The 14751-nt window shown below is 40.2% G+C and overlaps 2 protein-coding genes across 4 annotated transcripts in view; one reads left to right on the top strand and one right to left on the bottom strand.

Moving 5' to 3' along the window:
- Positions 1-88: 88 nt before the first annotated feature.
- Positions 89-7157, bottom strand: pgam5 (PGAM family member 5, serine/threonine protein phosphatase, mitochondrial). Of its 2 annotated transcripts, none has more exons than XM_007556955.2 (6): positions 6654-7157; positions 4223-4395; positions 4008-4133; positions 3803-3891; positions 2063-2196; positions 89-622 (listed from the first exon to the last, which is right to left on the bottom strand). In XM_007556955.2, exons 1-6 carry the CDS (start codon positions 6881-6883, stop codon positions 472-474), a joined length of 903 nt encoding a protein of 300 aa, XP_007557017.1. In that variant the 5' UTR covers positions 6884-7157; the 3' UTR covers positions 89-471. The 2 variants fall into 2 exon arrangements, with proteins under 2 accessions (XP_007557017.1, XP_007557018.1); XM_007556956.2 differs by having other exon boundaries at positions 2063-2193.
- A 1459-nt stretch (positions 7158-8616) lies between these two features.
- zdhhc8b (zDHHC palmitoyltransferase 8b) overlaps positions 8617-14751 on the top strand; it is a 78167-nt gene continuing 72032 nt past the window's right edge. For both annotated transcript variants that reach the window (XR_001662719.1, XM_016673807.1), the window contains exon 1: positions 8617-8981. Coding sequence is in view for 1 of the 2 variants with exons in the window: in XM_016673807.1 (XP_016529293.1) it covers positions 8878-8981 (104 nt within the window). In the remaining variant the exon portion in view is untranslated. The remainder of the gene's footprint in view (positions 8982-14751) is intronic.

Raw genomic sequence — 14751 nt, 5'->3', positions numbered from 1 at the left:
GTTGTGTGTTCAATGCTTTTTTTTTTTTTTTTTTCTGGCGAATGTTTCAGTTTTGGCCCGGGAAAATAAAACGCAGCAAGAACCCAGAGACGTTTTAAACTCTTTATTTACCACAATACAACAAATATACTTTCAAACTTAATTAAATGCAATATGTTAAGCTGATGACTCGAAATGCATTGACCGCTAGATAAATAGAGCTTTTTTGGTGTAAAAATTTGTTCCTTCTGTAAAAGTTAATTACATTCAGCAGGAGTCGCTATGCAGCCGTTTCTCACTTCTCTTGGCGATGGCTTTGAAGTAATCGCAGCAGCACAGTCTTGAATCATGATGCTAGGTTGATTATAAAATGAATTCTTCAAAAGTTTATTTTCAAGACACTTGAGGAAAAATAATAAAAACTGAGATTTAACCCTGAAACATTTTCATCTTTTTTTTTTTTTTCCCTTAAAGCTGCTTTGTGCTGAGATTTTAGGTCCGTGTCAGTTTGTCTGGAGGCATAAATCCCGCGTCTCCCAGGGTCCTGAGGGCCACCCTGCCGCTCGGGCGGATGGTGAGCCAGGTGATGCTGCCGTTGTTCAGGCCCATGCGCAGCCAGCCCTCAGGGGGGAACTGCAGAGCCCTGAGTGGGGAGAAAGATAAGTGATTACACCGGGAAATTTACACTGCTTTGAGTTTCATCTGCTTGTTAGAAACATTTAACTGATTCTGACTTAAAGATTTTTCAGCAAACTAAGCGAAATATGAACTAGATCTCTACCAGTGTGATAAAGTTGCCTGTATTGAAAGTTTTTCCAGACGATTTTTTTTTTTTTTTTTAATTGGATATTCACTTAAGATAGAAATCTAGTCCCTGCACATTTTTCCTTCAAATGTTCTAGATTTTTCCAGAAGCTTTCTGGGCATTTGAGTACAAAACATTTAGTAAAGTTCTGATCTGTAAGTTCAACAAATCAAGACGGTTTATAACATGGTCATGTGTGTTTTTAACTCCACTGCCTTTTGAGACACCAATCAATTCAGATCAGCTACATTTATAAATCTGACACTTTAACTTTATAAATCTGGACTGATTATCCCACACTTAGCAGATCCTCTGAAACATGGTTTGTAATCTACAATACATTTATTTTGTTTCTAAAAAAATCTTTTGTTTGGCATCTAGTAACTAAAAAATGTCTGAAAAAATTTAAATGTGGTCTGCCAAAAGTGTGCGCATGAAACCAGGGGTTCTGATGGTGAAAATTAGCAACGCTAAGGTTAGCTAAAAGGTAGCAAATATCATGAGGTATCAATAGCATGTTGACCAACATGGACTTACTCCATTCAGTATGCTAAACATAGCTAATATAGCAAAAATTAGCTAAAATGCTTATTTAGGCTGTAGGGCTAACATTAGCATGAGGGCTACCACTACCATGTAGAGCGAGTAGCATGTTGGCTCTACCAGTAGCATGGGGGTTCTCACCAGCATGTTGACTAACAGTGACGTACTCCATGTAGTAAAGTCTAGAAGTTATATAAAATAAAAATACTAATGTTAGCTTAAATGCTACCTGTAGTGTGAGGGCTATCACTAGCATGTTGACACTACCATTAAAATGTGTTAATACTGTAGTATTATAGTATAATTAATATAGAATAGTTGTAGTAAACATAGTGTAATTACAGTATCTAATATAGCATAATCATAATACTAAATAATGTAGTATAATAGCTAATGTAGTATCGTTACAGTAAATGATGTATAACTATCGTTAAAAATAGCTTTCTAAAAGTTGGTTCCCAGCTGCTGCCACATCTCAGCCCGTTTTTCACAACACGCAGTTGGGTAGGTTATGACGTCCCCCATGGTTTTATGTTACAAAATCTCCCTCCTTGTTTTCTCTGAGTAATGATTAAACATTTGGAAAAACATGAAAATGTATGCAACTGATGAAAAAAATTTATTTTGGGGGAAAAAAAACACAAAACAGCAGTGTAGTGTGTTGGACAGTGGTTAGCCAAGCAAAAAGCTGCAAAACCAAACTGTGGTTTGAGTTGAGCTGCCGCCGCCACAAACCTGCAGACAAAATAACGGATGACATTGGCATGACACACGATGATCTCATAGCTGTCCTCTTTCTGCTTGGGGTCAGCCCGGTGGATGTAGCGGCGGAAGGCTGCCTCAATGCGAGCTCCGTCTTCGTGGTACTGCTGGAGGACGGTAAAGAGGTTGAGAGCCAGCTTTGTCACATGAGAGGGGTCAGTCTGAACCCCATTGTTCTGGACTAAAATCACTACACGGTGCCAGCTGCTGCGCACTGCCAGGACTGGATGAAAGGTTTCCTTCCAAAGTCAAATCATCCTGAAAAAGCCTTTGGGGGAGAAAAGGCTATAGAAGCTGCTCACTGTGTGTCTAGGAAATAAAATGTGATCAAATTTACTTTCAGGATTCTTTGAGATTACTTCTCAAAATCAAGACATTAGAAACGGTTAACGTTATGAGTACCAAAGTATTCAGAACTGGAAGGCAAATCTATTTTTTTGGCCTAAGATGAAGAAAAGCATTTCACTGCACATTAAAACATGTCACATTTGTCAGTTTATTGAAAAACCCAACCAAGCAGTTAAACTGGTACCTTTGTGCCCGTTTCCACCGATATGCCAACTATTTAAGTGTTTTCTCATTTACTTTGTGGGTCTACTACCGAGGTCAAAGGCAGGAAATGCGTACTTACTAACTGTGACATGTTTAAGCACTTGTCATCCAGGTGCTTGCCTGATACGAAACGTTACCTCTAGATCAGTCTTATTAACTTGGTTTTGGTCATTTTGTTCTGGGCCCTCTAGCAGTTCTAGAGGACGTGTGGAACAGGCGCTGCTTACTGTGAATCTGGCAAAGTGTGAATTCGTTAAGGCAACAGTCACTTATCTGGGTAAAGTGGTGAGTCAAGGCCAGGCCTGAGCTATACACCATTTCCCATCTCCATCAATGAAAAAGGCCCAGATCAGAGATCCACAGTTCAGGTAGGAGAATCTGTTAACGAGCGCTCTACAAATCTGACCTTTACGGATAAATGATGAGCTTGCCTTTATGACAAGGAAAGCTAAAGGAAGTCTTGTTTGTGGTTTCAAACAAACCCGGCACAGTGTGGAAGAAGCAGTGGTGGCATGAGACCAAACTAGCACTTTTAGGGGCTACATGCACATCACTTGCTCAGTTGATTCGAAGATGAATCAGGCAGAACACGAGACGATTCTGGAAGAAAACCTGACTTTAAAATAGTTAAAGCAATAAAACAGCCATAAACACAGTCAGATCAAAGCACACTGAGGAGTGACAAAGTCCAATCATAAATCCAACCGTATTTGTGACAAGGCTATGAAAATGATCTGACATTCAGACTTTATTTAATCTAACTCACTATGAGCTGTGTTGCAAAGAGTAAGCAACACAGCTTACTCTGCGTAAGCTGTGTACTTGACATTCCCTTAATGCTGGGAATGTCAAGTACTGGCAGTGTTCTGCAAAGCATTAACTCACAGTGCAAAGTGACAAAATGTGAAAGCTCCAGGAAGTATGAGTGCATTTTAAATGCACAAACACCAATAGTGGATCATCTCTTATCCAGCATCAGGCCTTTGGAAGTTAACTCTTATACCACCCCTTCCCTGCAGCAGTGCACCGATAAATCGCTAGAAGCCTAAACAAGTGACATCTGCTCACAAACAGGCAGCAAAGAGTGAATTTAACAAGAGAAAACGGCAACATTGAGCTGACGGTCAATTCTACGGCCAGAGTTTGAGAGTTTTCACTCACCACAGCGTCAGGCTTCCAGTGGGTGACTGGAGGAACTGGTTCCACAGGTGCACCCTCTCTCAGCAGATCACAGCTCACCAGATCCACACCTACATTTGGATAAGGAAACAAAAAGCAAAACAACTAAATTGCAAAGCATTTGCATTTCATTCTGTCTACGAATGACAGCGTGAAGCTTCTGTGGTCTGGTTGATCTCTGAACTACCTGGGATGTATTTGCTGATGATGTGTGCAGTCTCGGTCGCCCTTGTCATGCTGGAGTGGATCAGAACGTCATATTTTAAACCCAACGCTGCCAACCTCTGACCCGTCAACTCGGCCTGCTCACGGCCTGAGAAAAAGGAAGGGAGACGTGAAGCCGGCCGGAGAAATGAACAGAGTGCATCACGCTAAATCAAGACATTAGGTGACTGTTAAGACCTAGTGGGGTGAGGACCCTCTCCGTGTCGCCGTTTCCACTCAGGTTATACTGGGAATGCCTGATGAGGAGAATGTGGCGCGTTGCTTTGGGCTTGCTGTTGTCCTGCTCAGAGCTGGGGTCTTCGGTTACACTCTCCCTCTTCCTCCCGTTAGACAGCACAGACGGGTCTCTCCTGACAAAGAGGTGATTTTGAGATTAGGGGAAGCTTAGCGTAAAGGGAAAGAAAACACCATTGACCCAACAATCGTCGAAGATCATGAGGAGAATCTCTTAATATGGCCTGACAAATCCCTACACTAAACTGGACTTAAACTGTCGCCCTTTAAATTGACTTACATGTCACTGGCAATCCATCTCGTGGATTAACAAAAAACATCTAACCCAATTCTTGTGATCATGACTAGAAGTTCTCCAGAAGTGTCCATCTGATATGCCAAAAATGTATGGATTGATAAACTAACATGTACAGAATGACGCACTGCTACCTTGTTTGCGTTTGAAGAACTGAATGCCTTTATACAGGCGACACAAGAGTTTAAACAGATATGGCGTTTTGACAAATATTTCAAGGATAGCCATGGTAACGTCTGTAACTGGGCACGGTCTGAAACTTTAGTGGCTACTAAATGACAGTCATGGTATGTTTTGCAGTATTCAACGACATCTTTATATAATCCTGGCCAATAAAGATGCAGGATTACTGAACAGGATTCTTTTGGCACAACAAATCTTGTTTCATCAATGTCTGCTAGACACAAAAGTTTATCCTTTATAATGAAAGGTTCTCCAGCTAAACTTTTTCATTCTACGGTACTTTCTTTGTGTGCTTCGTTAAAAAGACGTTACAGATAAGGATCGTTATCCCAATTCTCTTTAAAGCTGTTAGGGAGATCAATAGGTGGAGTTAATGGCAAGGCAGGTTCAGCAAGTTCTGAACTGCTTTTGCTCCTGTCTACATTGATGTAGACAGGAGAGTGACGACAGCACAGAAATATGCATCAGTTTTCTTGAACTGTTGAAGAATGGTAAATCTTCCCCTAAGACAGTGTTTCTCAATTCCAGTCCTGAGGCTCCCTGTACTAAATATTTTGTATACATTTAATGTATGCAAAATATATAATTTTATTTCTTTTAACTACTTTAAGCTTTAGCCAATCAAACTCCGGCTCTTACCACTGCTCTTTCCATTAAAGAGCCAGGTTTGAGGCGGGTCTCTCCCAAGATGGCTGCCACTAAACACACAAGACATTTCAACCACACACAAAAGGTTCATAATGCTTACTCTAGAACTAAGGTTAGAGAAAAACACATTGCTTCTTAACACTGACTTGTCTAGGTTTTTTCTGCACTGTTACTCCTAAACTTGTTTTTCTAGTTTAGTTTTGCTCCTTAATCAGGTCTTTTCTGATGAAACAACTGAAACTCAACAGTTGGAGTCAATGAGGTCGTCTCATAATTCGTTTTACATCGTCACTACCCGTTAAAAGAATTATACTACAGTTTTAAAGATAAATCAAAACAAAAATCACCTCACAAATGCCCTACCTTGCATTTGACAATTTCCAGTATCACTCATCTAGGCTCTCATTGTTACCAGCCTTTTAAAGCTCAGGTATAAACCAAGTTAACATTGAACATGTTGTAGGTATTAAAGGAGCAGCACCAGGCTGGTTTAAATAGTGTCTCTTAGATTCCAGTTTGTTCATGTGAACGGTCAATCATCTTAACACTCCAGGGTTACTTATGGAGTACCACAGGGCTCCGTGCTTGGACCAATTCTTTTTAGTATATGTATATCTTCTTATACATTTTAAAATTTGACCGTATACAGATAAAAAACTGCTTTGATTTAATTGATAAGCTATTTATGTAGTTGTTCAGAGGGTCACATAAAAAGCTATTGCAGACCGGATTTGGCCCCTGGGGCGTTGAGTTTGACAAGTGACAAATAGACTGAACTGAAATTGAATTAAATAAAAATGGTGTGGCAGATGATGGTATTAGCGTAGATGTCCATTCCACATATTTCAACACACTGCAAGTCAGCTGGCTGAAAAAAAGCCTGTTAAACTAAACTAACAATAAATAATTCAGGTTGGAAAATAAACAAGATGTGAAAACTGACCACTCTTATTAAGGTGAGTGCTTTAAAACTACAGCTGGTAAGCAACAAGTAGCACACGTTATTAAACCTTTTGCATTTATGCATTATTACTCGCAAAACAGATGAACTGATCAGTAAACATATTAACTAGGAAATTAGTACTAAATTTCTTAGGTGTTTTGTCTGCAATTGTCTTAATCAACTTTGTAGTTTTAAAGAAAACACGTTATGCATCTCTGTTTGCCATTTTAGTGTAAATATCACAGCGGAACTGTCCATGTCTAATTAGGAGAACCAGACTGTCGTGAAGGAGCACAAGAACCTACTTGTCCCAGTTGAAGTCCCAGCCAGGTCCGGTCGCGGCTGGTGTGTGGTTTACAGGGGTCCGAGCGGGCTGCGCCGCATGCAGGACGGCGAATCTCGACCACCGGCTCGCTCCCTCTCCGCGGTGCTCCCCGAAGTATCCGCGGGAGTCGGCGGCAGCAACCGCGAACACGACGGCAGCAGAGCCTCCAGCGAAGCCGCAAATCAGTTTTAAAGTTTTACGGTACGACATGCCGCCGCCGAACAGGCCGAATAATGTGGGCTAATTAGCTGGACTTAACGGGTAAATACAACACGACGCTGTTTATCCTCTGGGTTACTTTAGCTGGAAGTCGTTTAGCTGTTAATTTAAACTCTAGCGATGTAGACAAAAACAGCCGCTGTGCGAAAGATAAGATATGGGCGGATTCAGTCAACTGAGAAAGTCGGAAAACATGAATGCAAGCTAATCAGAGCGGTGCCTTCAAATAATACGGTGGCCAGTGTGAGACACAAAGGTTGAATTTCCGTTATTTTTATCATATTATTATTCCTTGTCACAAGAGGGCGCTCTTGTACTTGTTTAAGCAGTAGAAACACATTGGCAGGGAGTAAATTTACTCTGGAACAAATATACGACCTTCTTCGACGGTGGTTTACTGCTTTACAAGTGGCATCAAACAAAAATGAAGGGTTTTTTTGTTGTTTTTTTTTACAAAATGTTTTGAGGTTTTTGATTACTAAAACTTAGAAATATCTTCTTTTGAAAAAATATTGTTTTGAGCCCAAAAATATGTTTTAGAAGTTGAAAATTTGCTCTACAAAATTCAGGTATCTATTAGAAAAAAATATTTTCTTCGATAAGAAGAATTTCAGTTTGAGAAGTCAAAAATTTGCTTGTTAAAAAATATTTCTTTGACAAATAAATGTTCAGCTTTAAAAGAACAAAATCTTCTCGACAAAACTCAGAAATGTTTGAAGAAAGAAAAGTGTAAAATAGCAAAAATATGCTAAAAAAACAGACAAATTTCTTAGAAAAATAATATTTTGTTCAAAAAGTTTTTAAGTTTGAAAAATCAAAAAATGTTTGCTAAAACACTGAAACCTTTTAAAAATAATTTTTGACAAATAAAAATTTTAGTTTGAAAAGTCTAAAAATGTTCTTAAAAATACTTATGCTTTTTAAAAAACAAAGTATTTGACAAAATACATTTCTAAGTTTGAGAAGTCAAAAATGTGTCTGACTAAACTCAGAATTAAAAAAATATTGTTTTTGACAAAAAATTGTGAGAAATTAAAAAAATTCTAAAACTTTTCTAAGTTTTATCAAGCAAATGTTTTAACTTTATTGCTGGAAAAAATTCTTACACAATAAATATTTATCTTTTGTTTTCTTGCTTTATTACTTTATTTGTATTAATGTTGGTGGGATTATATGATATTTTGTGGGAACTTGAATAAGGGTTTGATAAAATGTTATCAAAAAGAGACCAACAATTACATATTCTATTGGATAAATGTATTAACTTGATATTTCTGATCCCAGATTTATCCTAATAATTTCCCGATTGATGCATCGTTGGTAATGATTTGCAGAGACCACGCCTGCCGGCGTCGCCCCGGGTTACAAATGGTGCGTACCCACAAAATTTAAGAGTGGAAGACAACATTGAAAGTTTGTAAAACTGCAAAATGGGGCCGGGGAAAAAGCAACATCCAGATGGCACAGTCTTAGTGGATAGACCAAATAACGGATCTGAGCTAAATAACAGATTTTAAGAAATTTGATGGAAAAATAATTTCAATATGAATTGAATTGTGGGCGGGAGGCGGGTATAGTTGCCTGTAAAAGCAGACAGTACTATATTAGCTTCGACCTGGGTGGAGAAAAAAAATGTGTAAAAACCCAATAAAACAATTTCTCCAAACATGTTCTGACGCTTTCAGTTTTTCCAAGCGAAGCTCCACCTATTCGAGCGGCTCGGTGACCTCAGCAGTGGGCTGGATTGGAAAGGGTGGGATTTCCAGGCTCTCGCAGAGCTCCGCGTATTGCTGCCTGTTAACGTCTTGGACCTATGCGGCTTCAACCACCGAGCAGAGACGGACCGCTTGTGCCATTCACAGCCACAGAAAGGGCTCCCCCGCACCCCGCATATACACACACCCCGCTGCACGCTGGACGCTTTCTTCTTTTTCTACATGCGCCTCCGACCGGAATAAATAATTGAGGAATGTGGAGAATACAGAATGCCCAACAGCGCTGGAAAGAGATTTAAACCCACCAAATACATCCCGGTGTCCACTGCTGCCACGCTCCTGGTGGGATCGACCACTTTATTTTTCGTCTTCACGTAAGTTTGCACCGCTCCTTTTTTTTTCTTTTACTCGATCTGTGCATGTCTAGATTTTTTTTTAACCCCCCCCCACCCCATAAACTGTGTGCGTCCCTGGGACCATTGTGGCTGCAAGTTCGAGCGGCTGGATCGAGCCGCTGAGGTGGGAGAGAAGTGGCGATAGGGGAGAACATCTTTACCGGCTGACCGTCGGTCAGCAGCAGATCTGCAACCGTGATCCGAGAAGCAGCTTTAGTGCCTTTATATCAGTGCATCTCTAGAGAGATTATGGAGCTAGGATGCTTTCCAGGGAAACTTCCCATGACACATGCGAAAAGCTCTTTTCCTGTAACTTCGTATTATTCCAGTCAGTGCAGGGGGTTAAGCAGACATTAGCATTTGGTTCAGTTACAGCGTCCTCCTAGGAGTTGAGGTTTTTGGTCAAAGTTGGGGTCCGCAGGGGCGATCCTGACCCAAATGCGGCCTTGGGTAAGATGGCCCGCCCCTCGTTCTCTTTGAGTTAAAAAAAAAAAAAATTCACAAACGACCAATGAAGTGGGAGTTCCGATTGGAAAAAGTTGGAACGTTAACATGGCTACTATTCATGTAAAAGATAAGGAAAGTTTTGGCTGTTTTAGCGGGGGTTAGCTAGCGGCCTCTTGCAAATAACTAATGTCCACAAATACTTGAGATGCCCTCAATTATTTTGCTTATCACTTCCTGTTTCCGTAGGTCAAACACCAAATATACCTTAATATACATTAATACACACAGTGGAAACTGTCTTAGCATTACCGCAGAAGCTAAAATGGACAGTCTTGCTTATTTTTGCTCTTGGGGTTACAGCCATTTAGTGTTAAGGAAAATGACAGATGCTCCTGGATTGGCTGCTTTTGCAAAAGCCAGCCAGTAGCATGTCAAGTAGCATAGCGCTGAGTTGTTTTAGCTTCCCAAACAAAAATTATGGTCCACGGAAAAGTCCGCAGACATGTTTTACACAAATAATTTAGAGTTTTGTTCCACAGAAGAAAAAAAAGGAAAAAAAAGAAAAGAAAAATGCAAATACTGAACTGTGAATCCACCGTTAGCTACTTGTTAGCACTTCTAACGTGTATCGTTAAACCAGTGGCACAAATAGTGCTGTAACGTGTTTTTCAATTCAAATGTGTTCGATGGATTTGTGTCTCAATAACAACATATGGATTACATATTAACTTCAGCAGTCATAGAGACCTCTGATCCTGTACCAGGACTGTTGTAGCTACGATTCGCTCCATTGGCCACATCTGGAGCGATATGTTTTATATTGAGATGATAATGTAAGCCTGAACTGCTGCAGTATTCAATATATCCAGTTTATATTAGGGGCATTATCGCCACCGACTCGTCTAGAGTGTTTACAAGAGTGTTAGCAACAGTGAAGGGAATTCAATTCAAATTCAGTTCAATTCAGAATACTTTATTGATGTCAAAGGGAAATTAAATGGTGTAACTCTTATTAATTCAAATTCTTCAAAGAGTTATTGTAGATAGAAAGATAGAAGATAGATTTGTTGTAGATAGAAGAAAGGTGCAATTAGAATCAATTTTCAGAGGTGTGTTTCAAATAATCAGTACTCAGTTTACTCTTTTTCTGAGTTTGACAAGTTCATATTTTGGGATTTTTGTATTTTTTTTCTATATTTATTTTAAAAATATAGACGTCGTCAATCTCAAACTGTGTTTTGAATACTCAATGTTTAGTGTAAATATTCCAGTTCAAAATTTGTTATTTTATTTTATTTTTTTTTAGAATTTGATCTTGAGATCATTACTTATTACTTTAATAAGCTAAATGCTTATTAAAGTAAGCATCTAGCTTAGCACCATAGCTAGCCAGGTGTCATCAACTCCCACCAATATATATTTTCATGCACTGTGCAGAACACATGGGGAGAACCGAGTCAAATTTCTATGGACTGGAGATGCAAATAAGTTGTAGAAAACTTGATTGAACAAAAAAAAAAAAACAAGTTAATTAAGTTCCACCCCTTAACGGAAGAACACCCTGGTCTACCACCCAGATTATAAACCCAGATTATAAACCATAACTGGGGTCAAACTAAATTTGAAACTCCTTTTACATTGTGAATGTGGGTCACACAGTTGCTGGGCCTTTGCACACTCCTCCACCTGAGTAATGTGGAGTTCAGCAATGTGGCGGGATGCTAAGCGAGTGAAGCCATCGGTCTGAATTATCTCACTCCTATATATTTCTGCATGCAGAGAAAACCCGACAGTTTATCAATGAAATCCACGTCCTGCTCTACTCTACGTCTGCTGCGTAGCCTAAAGGGATTCTGGAAATGTCTCAGCTTCTATCTGTTACATCTGTATTCAGGAGAAGTGAAACTGCTGTTTGGGATTCCTGGCACCAGGGAAGCTGAAATGCAACATGTTCGGGATTCGTCCCACCAAGACGATCACCGAAACAGTAAAACCCAGAAAAAGCCTCTGCTGCTCCTGAGTGCTTCTGTGCTCTCTCTCACTCAGTTCAGCGGACGAGGCTGAAGGAAGCATATGTTGTTTTCATGCTTTGGTTCCAGGTGGGACTGTCTTTAAAAAAAAACATGCGCTCCTTGGTGTGACTTTGCATAAACAAATGGTTTGTTGTACAAGTCTTTATAAAAAATGAATGGATTCTTCGTTTAATCGCCCATAGGAGCCACACTAGCTAGCAAGCATTTGCTCCTCGTAGGATCATTATTCTTTGTCTGGTTGGGTTTGGCGTTTTAAATATGCATCCTGGAGCAGATGGTTCCAGGTTCAGGATTAAGACCACCACTAGTTTGCTCTTTCATCTCCTGATAAAAAAAAAAAAAGACCCCGTGCTTCTAGCAGCAGACAAACAGGACGGTTCCATTATGTCACACGGCGCCCATTACAGTGAACCCAGTGAGGCCTCGTCTCCTGCAGGAGCAGAAAGCTCTGCAATTACAGTGCGAGCTTGAGAGCGACATGCCTTTATCTAAAATCTCTGAACCAAAATAGCACGAGTCCAGGGTAAAACCGGGAGCGTGGCATGTCACATGACCAAATTTCAGACGCACTAGTCCGTCGTGTACACATGGACGAATACATGGACGGATACATGGAGGACACCGAGACATGCAAACATATACTTTTTGTTTAAGAACGACACCTTGCCTAAGTATTTGTATCCCGAGGACTTTTTCCACCGCAAACATTGACATAATTACTTGGACTGGATGTGATTGTCCTTCACAAAGCAGTGCATAATTGTGAGGAGGAACTTCTGTCTCAGCCTTCGGCAGACTTCATTAGGGATTTTTCTGGGATTATTTTCCTTCCATGTTTCTTCCCATCAGCTCTAACCAGCATCCTCACAGCATGATGCTGCCGTTGTTCTGTAAACACAAACATACATTCATGTAGTGTTTTTTTTTTTTTTTTTTTTTTCCAAGGTTTCCCCCAGAAAACCTGCTAAGCCCGGTGGTTGGGCGCTAGGGCAGTCACTCATCCAGCATCCCGTCATGTTTTTGAGTTAAAAAATGTTTACAGTTGACAGGAAATGTGAAAATATCACTTGATAATTATGTGTTGTTGAAAGATTGGAAGATTAATACCTGAGCACTAATTATAAAGTATTGAAAATGCAATCATTTAATAAAAAAACTTAAAAAAAAAAAAGCAATGCTTAGCCTGGTAGGGGCATAAGTAAGACCTGGTGGCCCGCCAGGCTTATAGTACACTGGGGTATACTCTGCTACTCAATTGCACATTTCTTTTAATCTGAGTATGCTATTTTTTAAGAACTGTACAGTATTTTTCACGTATGTTGCAGCTTTGCCCCTTTTTATACCGTTTCTTTTTTATATTTTTTACAGTTGTGTAAATCTGCGCTCTTCCATTTTGCCTGTCACTTTGCTGCAGGTCCATGTGAATTTTGTAGGCTTAGTTAGCATACACGTTTTCTGAATTCGGCCAAACTGGAATTGCGTCCACACGGCATGACGCTGCAACCACAATGTTTCACCATGCGGATCGTGTGTTAACCTAAACAAACAAAAAAAACTCTGACTTAGAAATCTTTTCATTTGTGAAATAAATAAATAAATAAATAAATAAAATTTACATTTGACCCACCTGGAATTGCTCCCCCTCAGCATGTTGCTGCAGCCGCCATCTCCCACCATACAGATGGTGTTTTAAGCCAAACCAAAACAAAAAGTCTTGCTTAATTTTTTTATTCATTTGTAAAAGAAAAAAAAATGAACACATGTAATCTTCTTCAGTACTGTTCCAAAAATAACAAATAAAATACCTACAGGCCTGTAGTTGTTACATGGAAAGGCACTGCATAGTAGATTGAATCCCAGTGTTGCCAGCTGGCTAATTGGTGTCAAATGGTAAACAGAGAATGAGAGCTAGTCCTTGCACATTAGCACAGCTTGATCACAGCAAAGACTATGATTTCAACCTCATCGCCACCTTATGCAGACATTCACAGTCTCTGTGTCTAAATTCGCTCCAAATGACCATTCTTGTAGTAAATAAGCTTTTTTTTCCCCCCTCAAAACCTTTTAGCGATTCCTCACAAAGGCTTAATCGCTGCCTTTAAACCATATGTCACATGGATAAATTATCCAGGAAACCAACCTGCCAGCTTGGCCTGTGCTGCCAAGCCTCACGCTACACATTTTAAAGTCCGCAAGGCGGTGTGTGGAAACAATCAGTAGATCATCTGGACAGGGCTAGTGTTCAGCGCTTTTTCTTTTTCTTTTTTTTTTTTTTTGTGCTTTCTGTGCTGTGCAGAGGTGAGTTATGAGGGAGGTTGTTGGCGGTGGCAGCAGCCCGGAGCCGACGTAGAGCCACCGGCCTGAGAGGAGCAGAGCCGAGCTGCACGCGAGAACAGGCCCCGTCCGTCAGGAATCTAATCTTCACCTTCCGCAGCTGTTTCCTCCTTTTCACTGCAGAGCCAGCGAACCAGACGTCATTCACATCCATCTCGGCCTGTTGTTTCGCGTTTTGTCCTCCAATCTCGGGGGCTGTTGTAGAGATTTTTGAAAGGTATTTCCTGGCATGTTGGTTAAGTGAGAACAGAACAGTGCTGAGATGTGGAGCTGCCGTCAAAGCGTCATTTTCATTCACCAAATGAGGCCCCCGTTCTCTTTCTCAATTCAAAGTGTCTCCTCTGGCTACAGAGTGCAGATTGTTTTGGAGGGGGACAATAGTTGAAAATGTAATGCCTTTTGTTTTTGTTGTTTATTGATCCTAATCTCTGTTGTTGCGTTTGTCTGCAGTTAAATGAATTGTTGCGTTAGCTAATCCTGTTTTAAGCCCAGCATGGTGGGAGCCAGAACGTCTCAGCCTGCTTTAAATACTGCTCACATGATGGGGACGCTGATTTGAGTTTATTTTGTTTATTTAAATGTGCGACCGTGTCACTGTGCGCTGCTGAGACTGAAGTTGTGACAAGAGTGAAGCATTTCCCATAGCAAGGCAATTAACAGTCGACTCTAAAAGGAGGATTTATCATGTGAGGATGCCAGTGAAACTCAGCCTCCGGATGTAATGCCAATGCCCAGGAATAATTAGAGCTACTGCCCAGTCTTCTCTGTAAAATCAACCAAACTCTTTGATATAGAACATGTCATGATGAGTGCTTCTATTAGCTTTGCTATTTTATTACGTAGTCAAGATCAAATTTGCCTTGTAGTAATGCACATTTCTCTGATGACTTCGCAAGTGGTCAGAGTTAATTTTGACGTGTCTATTTGTATTTCTC

The sequence above is a fragment of the Poecilia formosa genome, unplaced genomic scaffold (assembly GCF_000485575.1).
Source record: "Poecilia formosa unplaced genomic scaffold, Poecilia_formosa-5.1.2 Scaffold82, whole genome shotgun sequence".
NCBI lineage: Eukaryota > Metazoa > Chordata > Actinopteri > Cyprinodontiformes > Poeciliidae > Poecilia > Poecilia formosa.
This window is presented reverse-complemented; position numbering and strand designations above follow the sequence as displayed.

What these genes read in the sequence shown, in the direction of transcription:
- pgam5 (XM_007556955.2), bottom strand. Translation starts at nt 6,883, where the DNA reads ATGTCGTACCGTAAAACTTTAAAACTGATTTGCGGCTTCGCTGGAGGC. An exon ending in GAGGGTCCTCACCCCACTAG is followed by an intron (nt 4,134 to 4,222) that starts GTCTTAACAGTC and finishes CCTTTTTCTCAG; the next exon opens with GCCGTGAGCAGGCCGAGTTG. An exon ending in ATCCGTTATTTTGTCTGCAG is followed by an intron (nt 623 to 2,062) that starts GTTTGTGGCGGC and finishes CTCCCCACTCAG; the next exon opens with GGCTCTGCAGTTCCCCCCTG.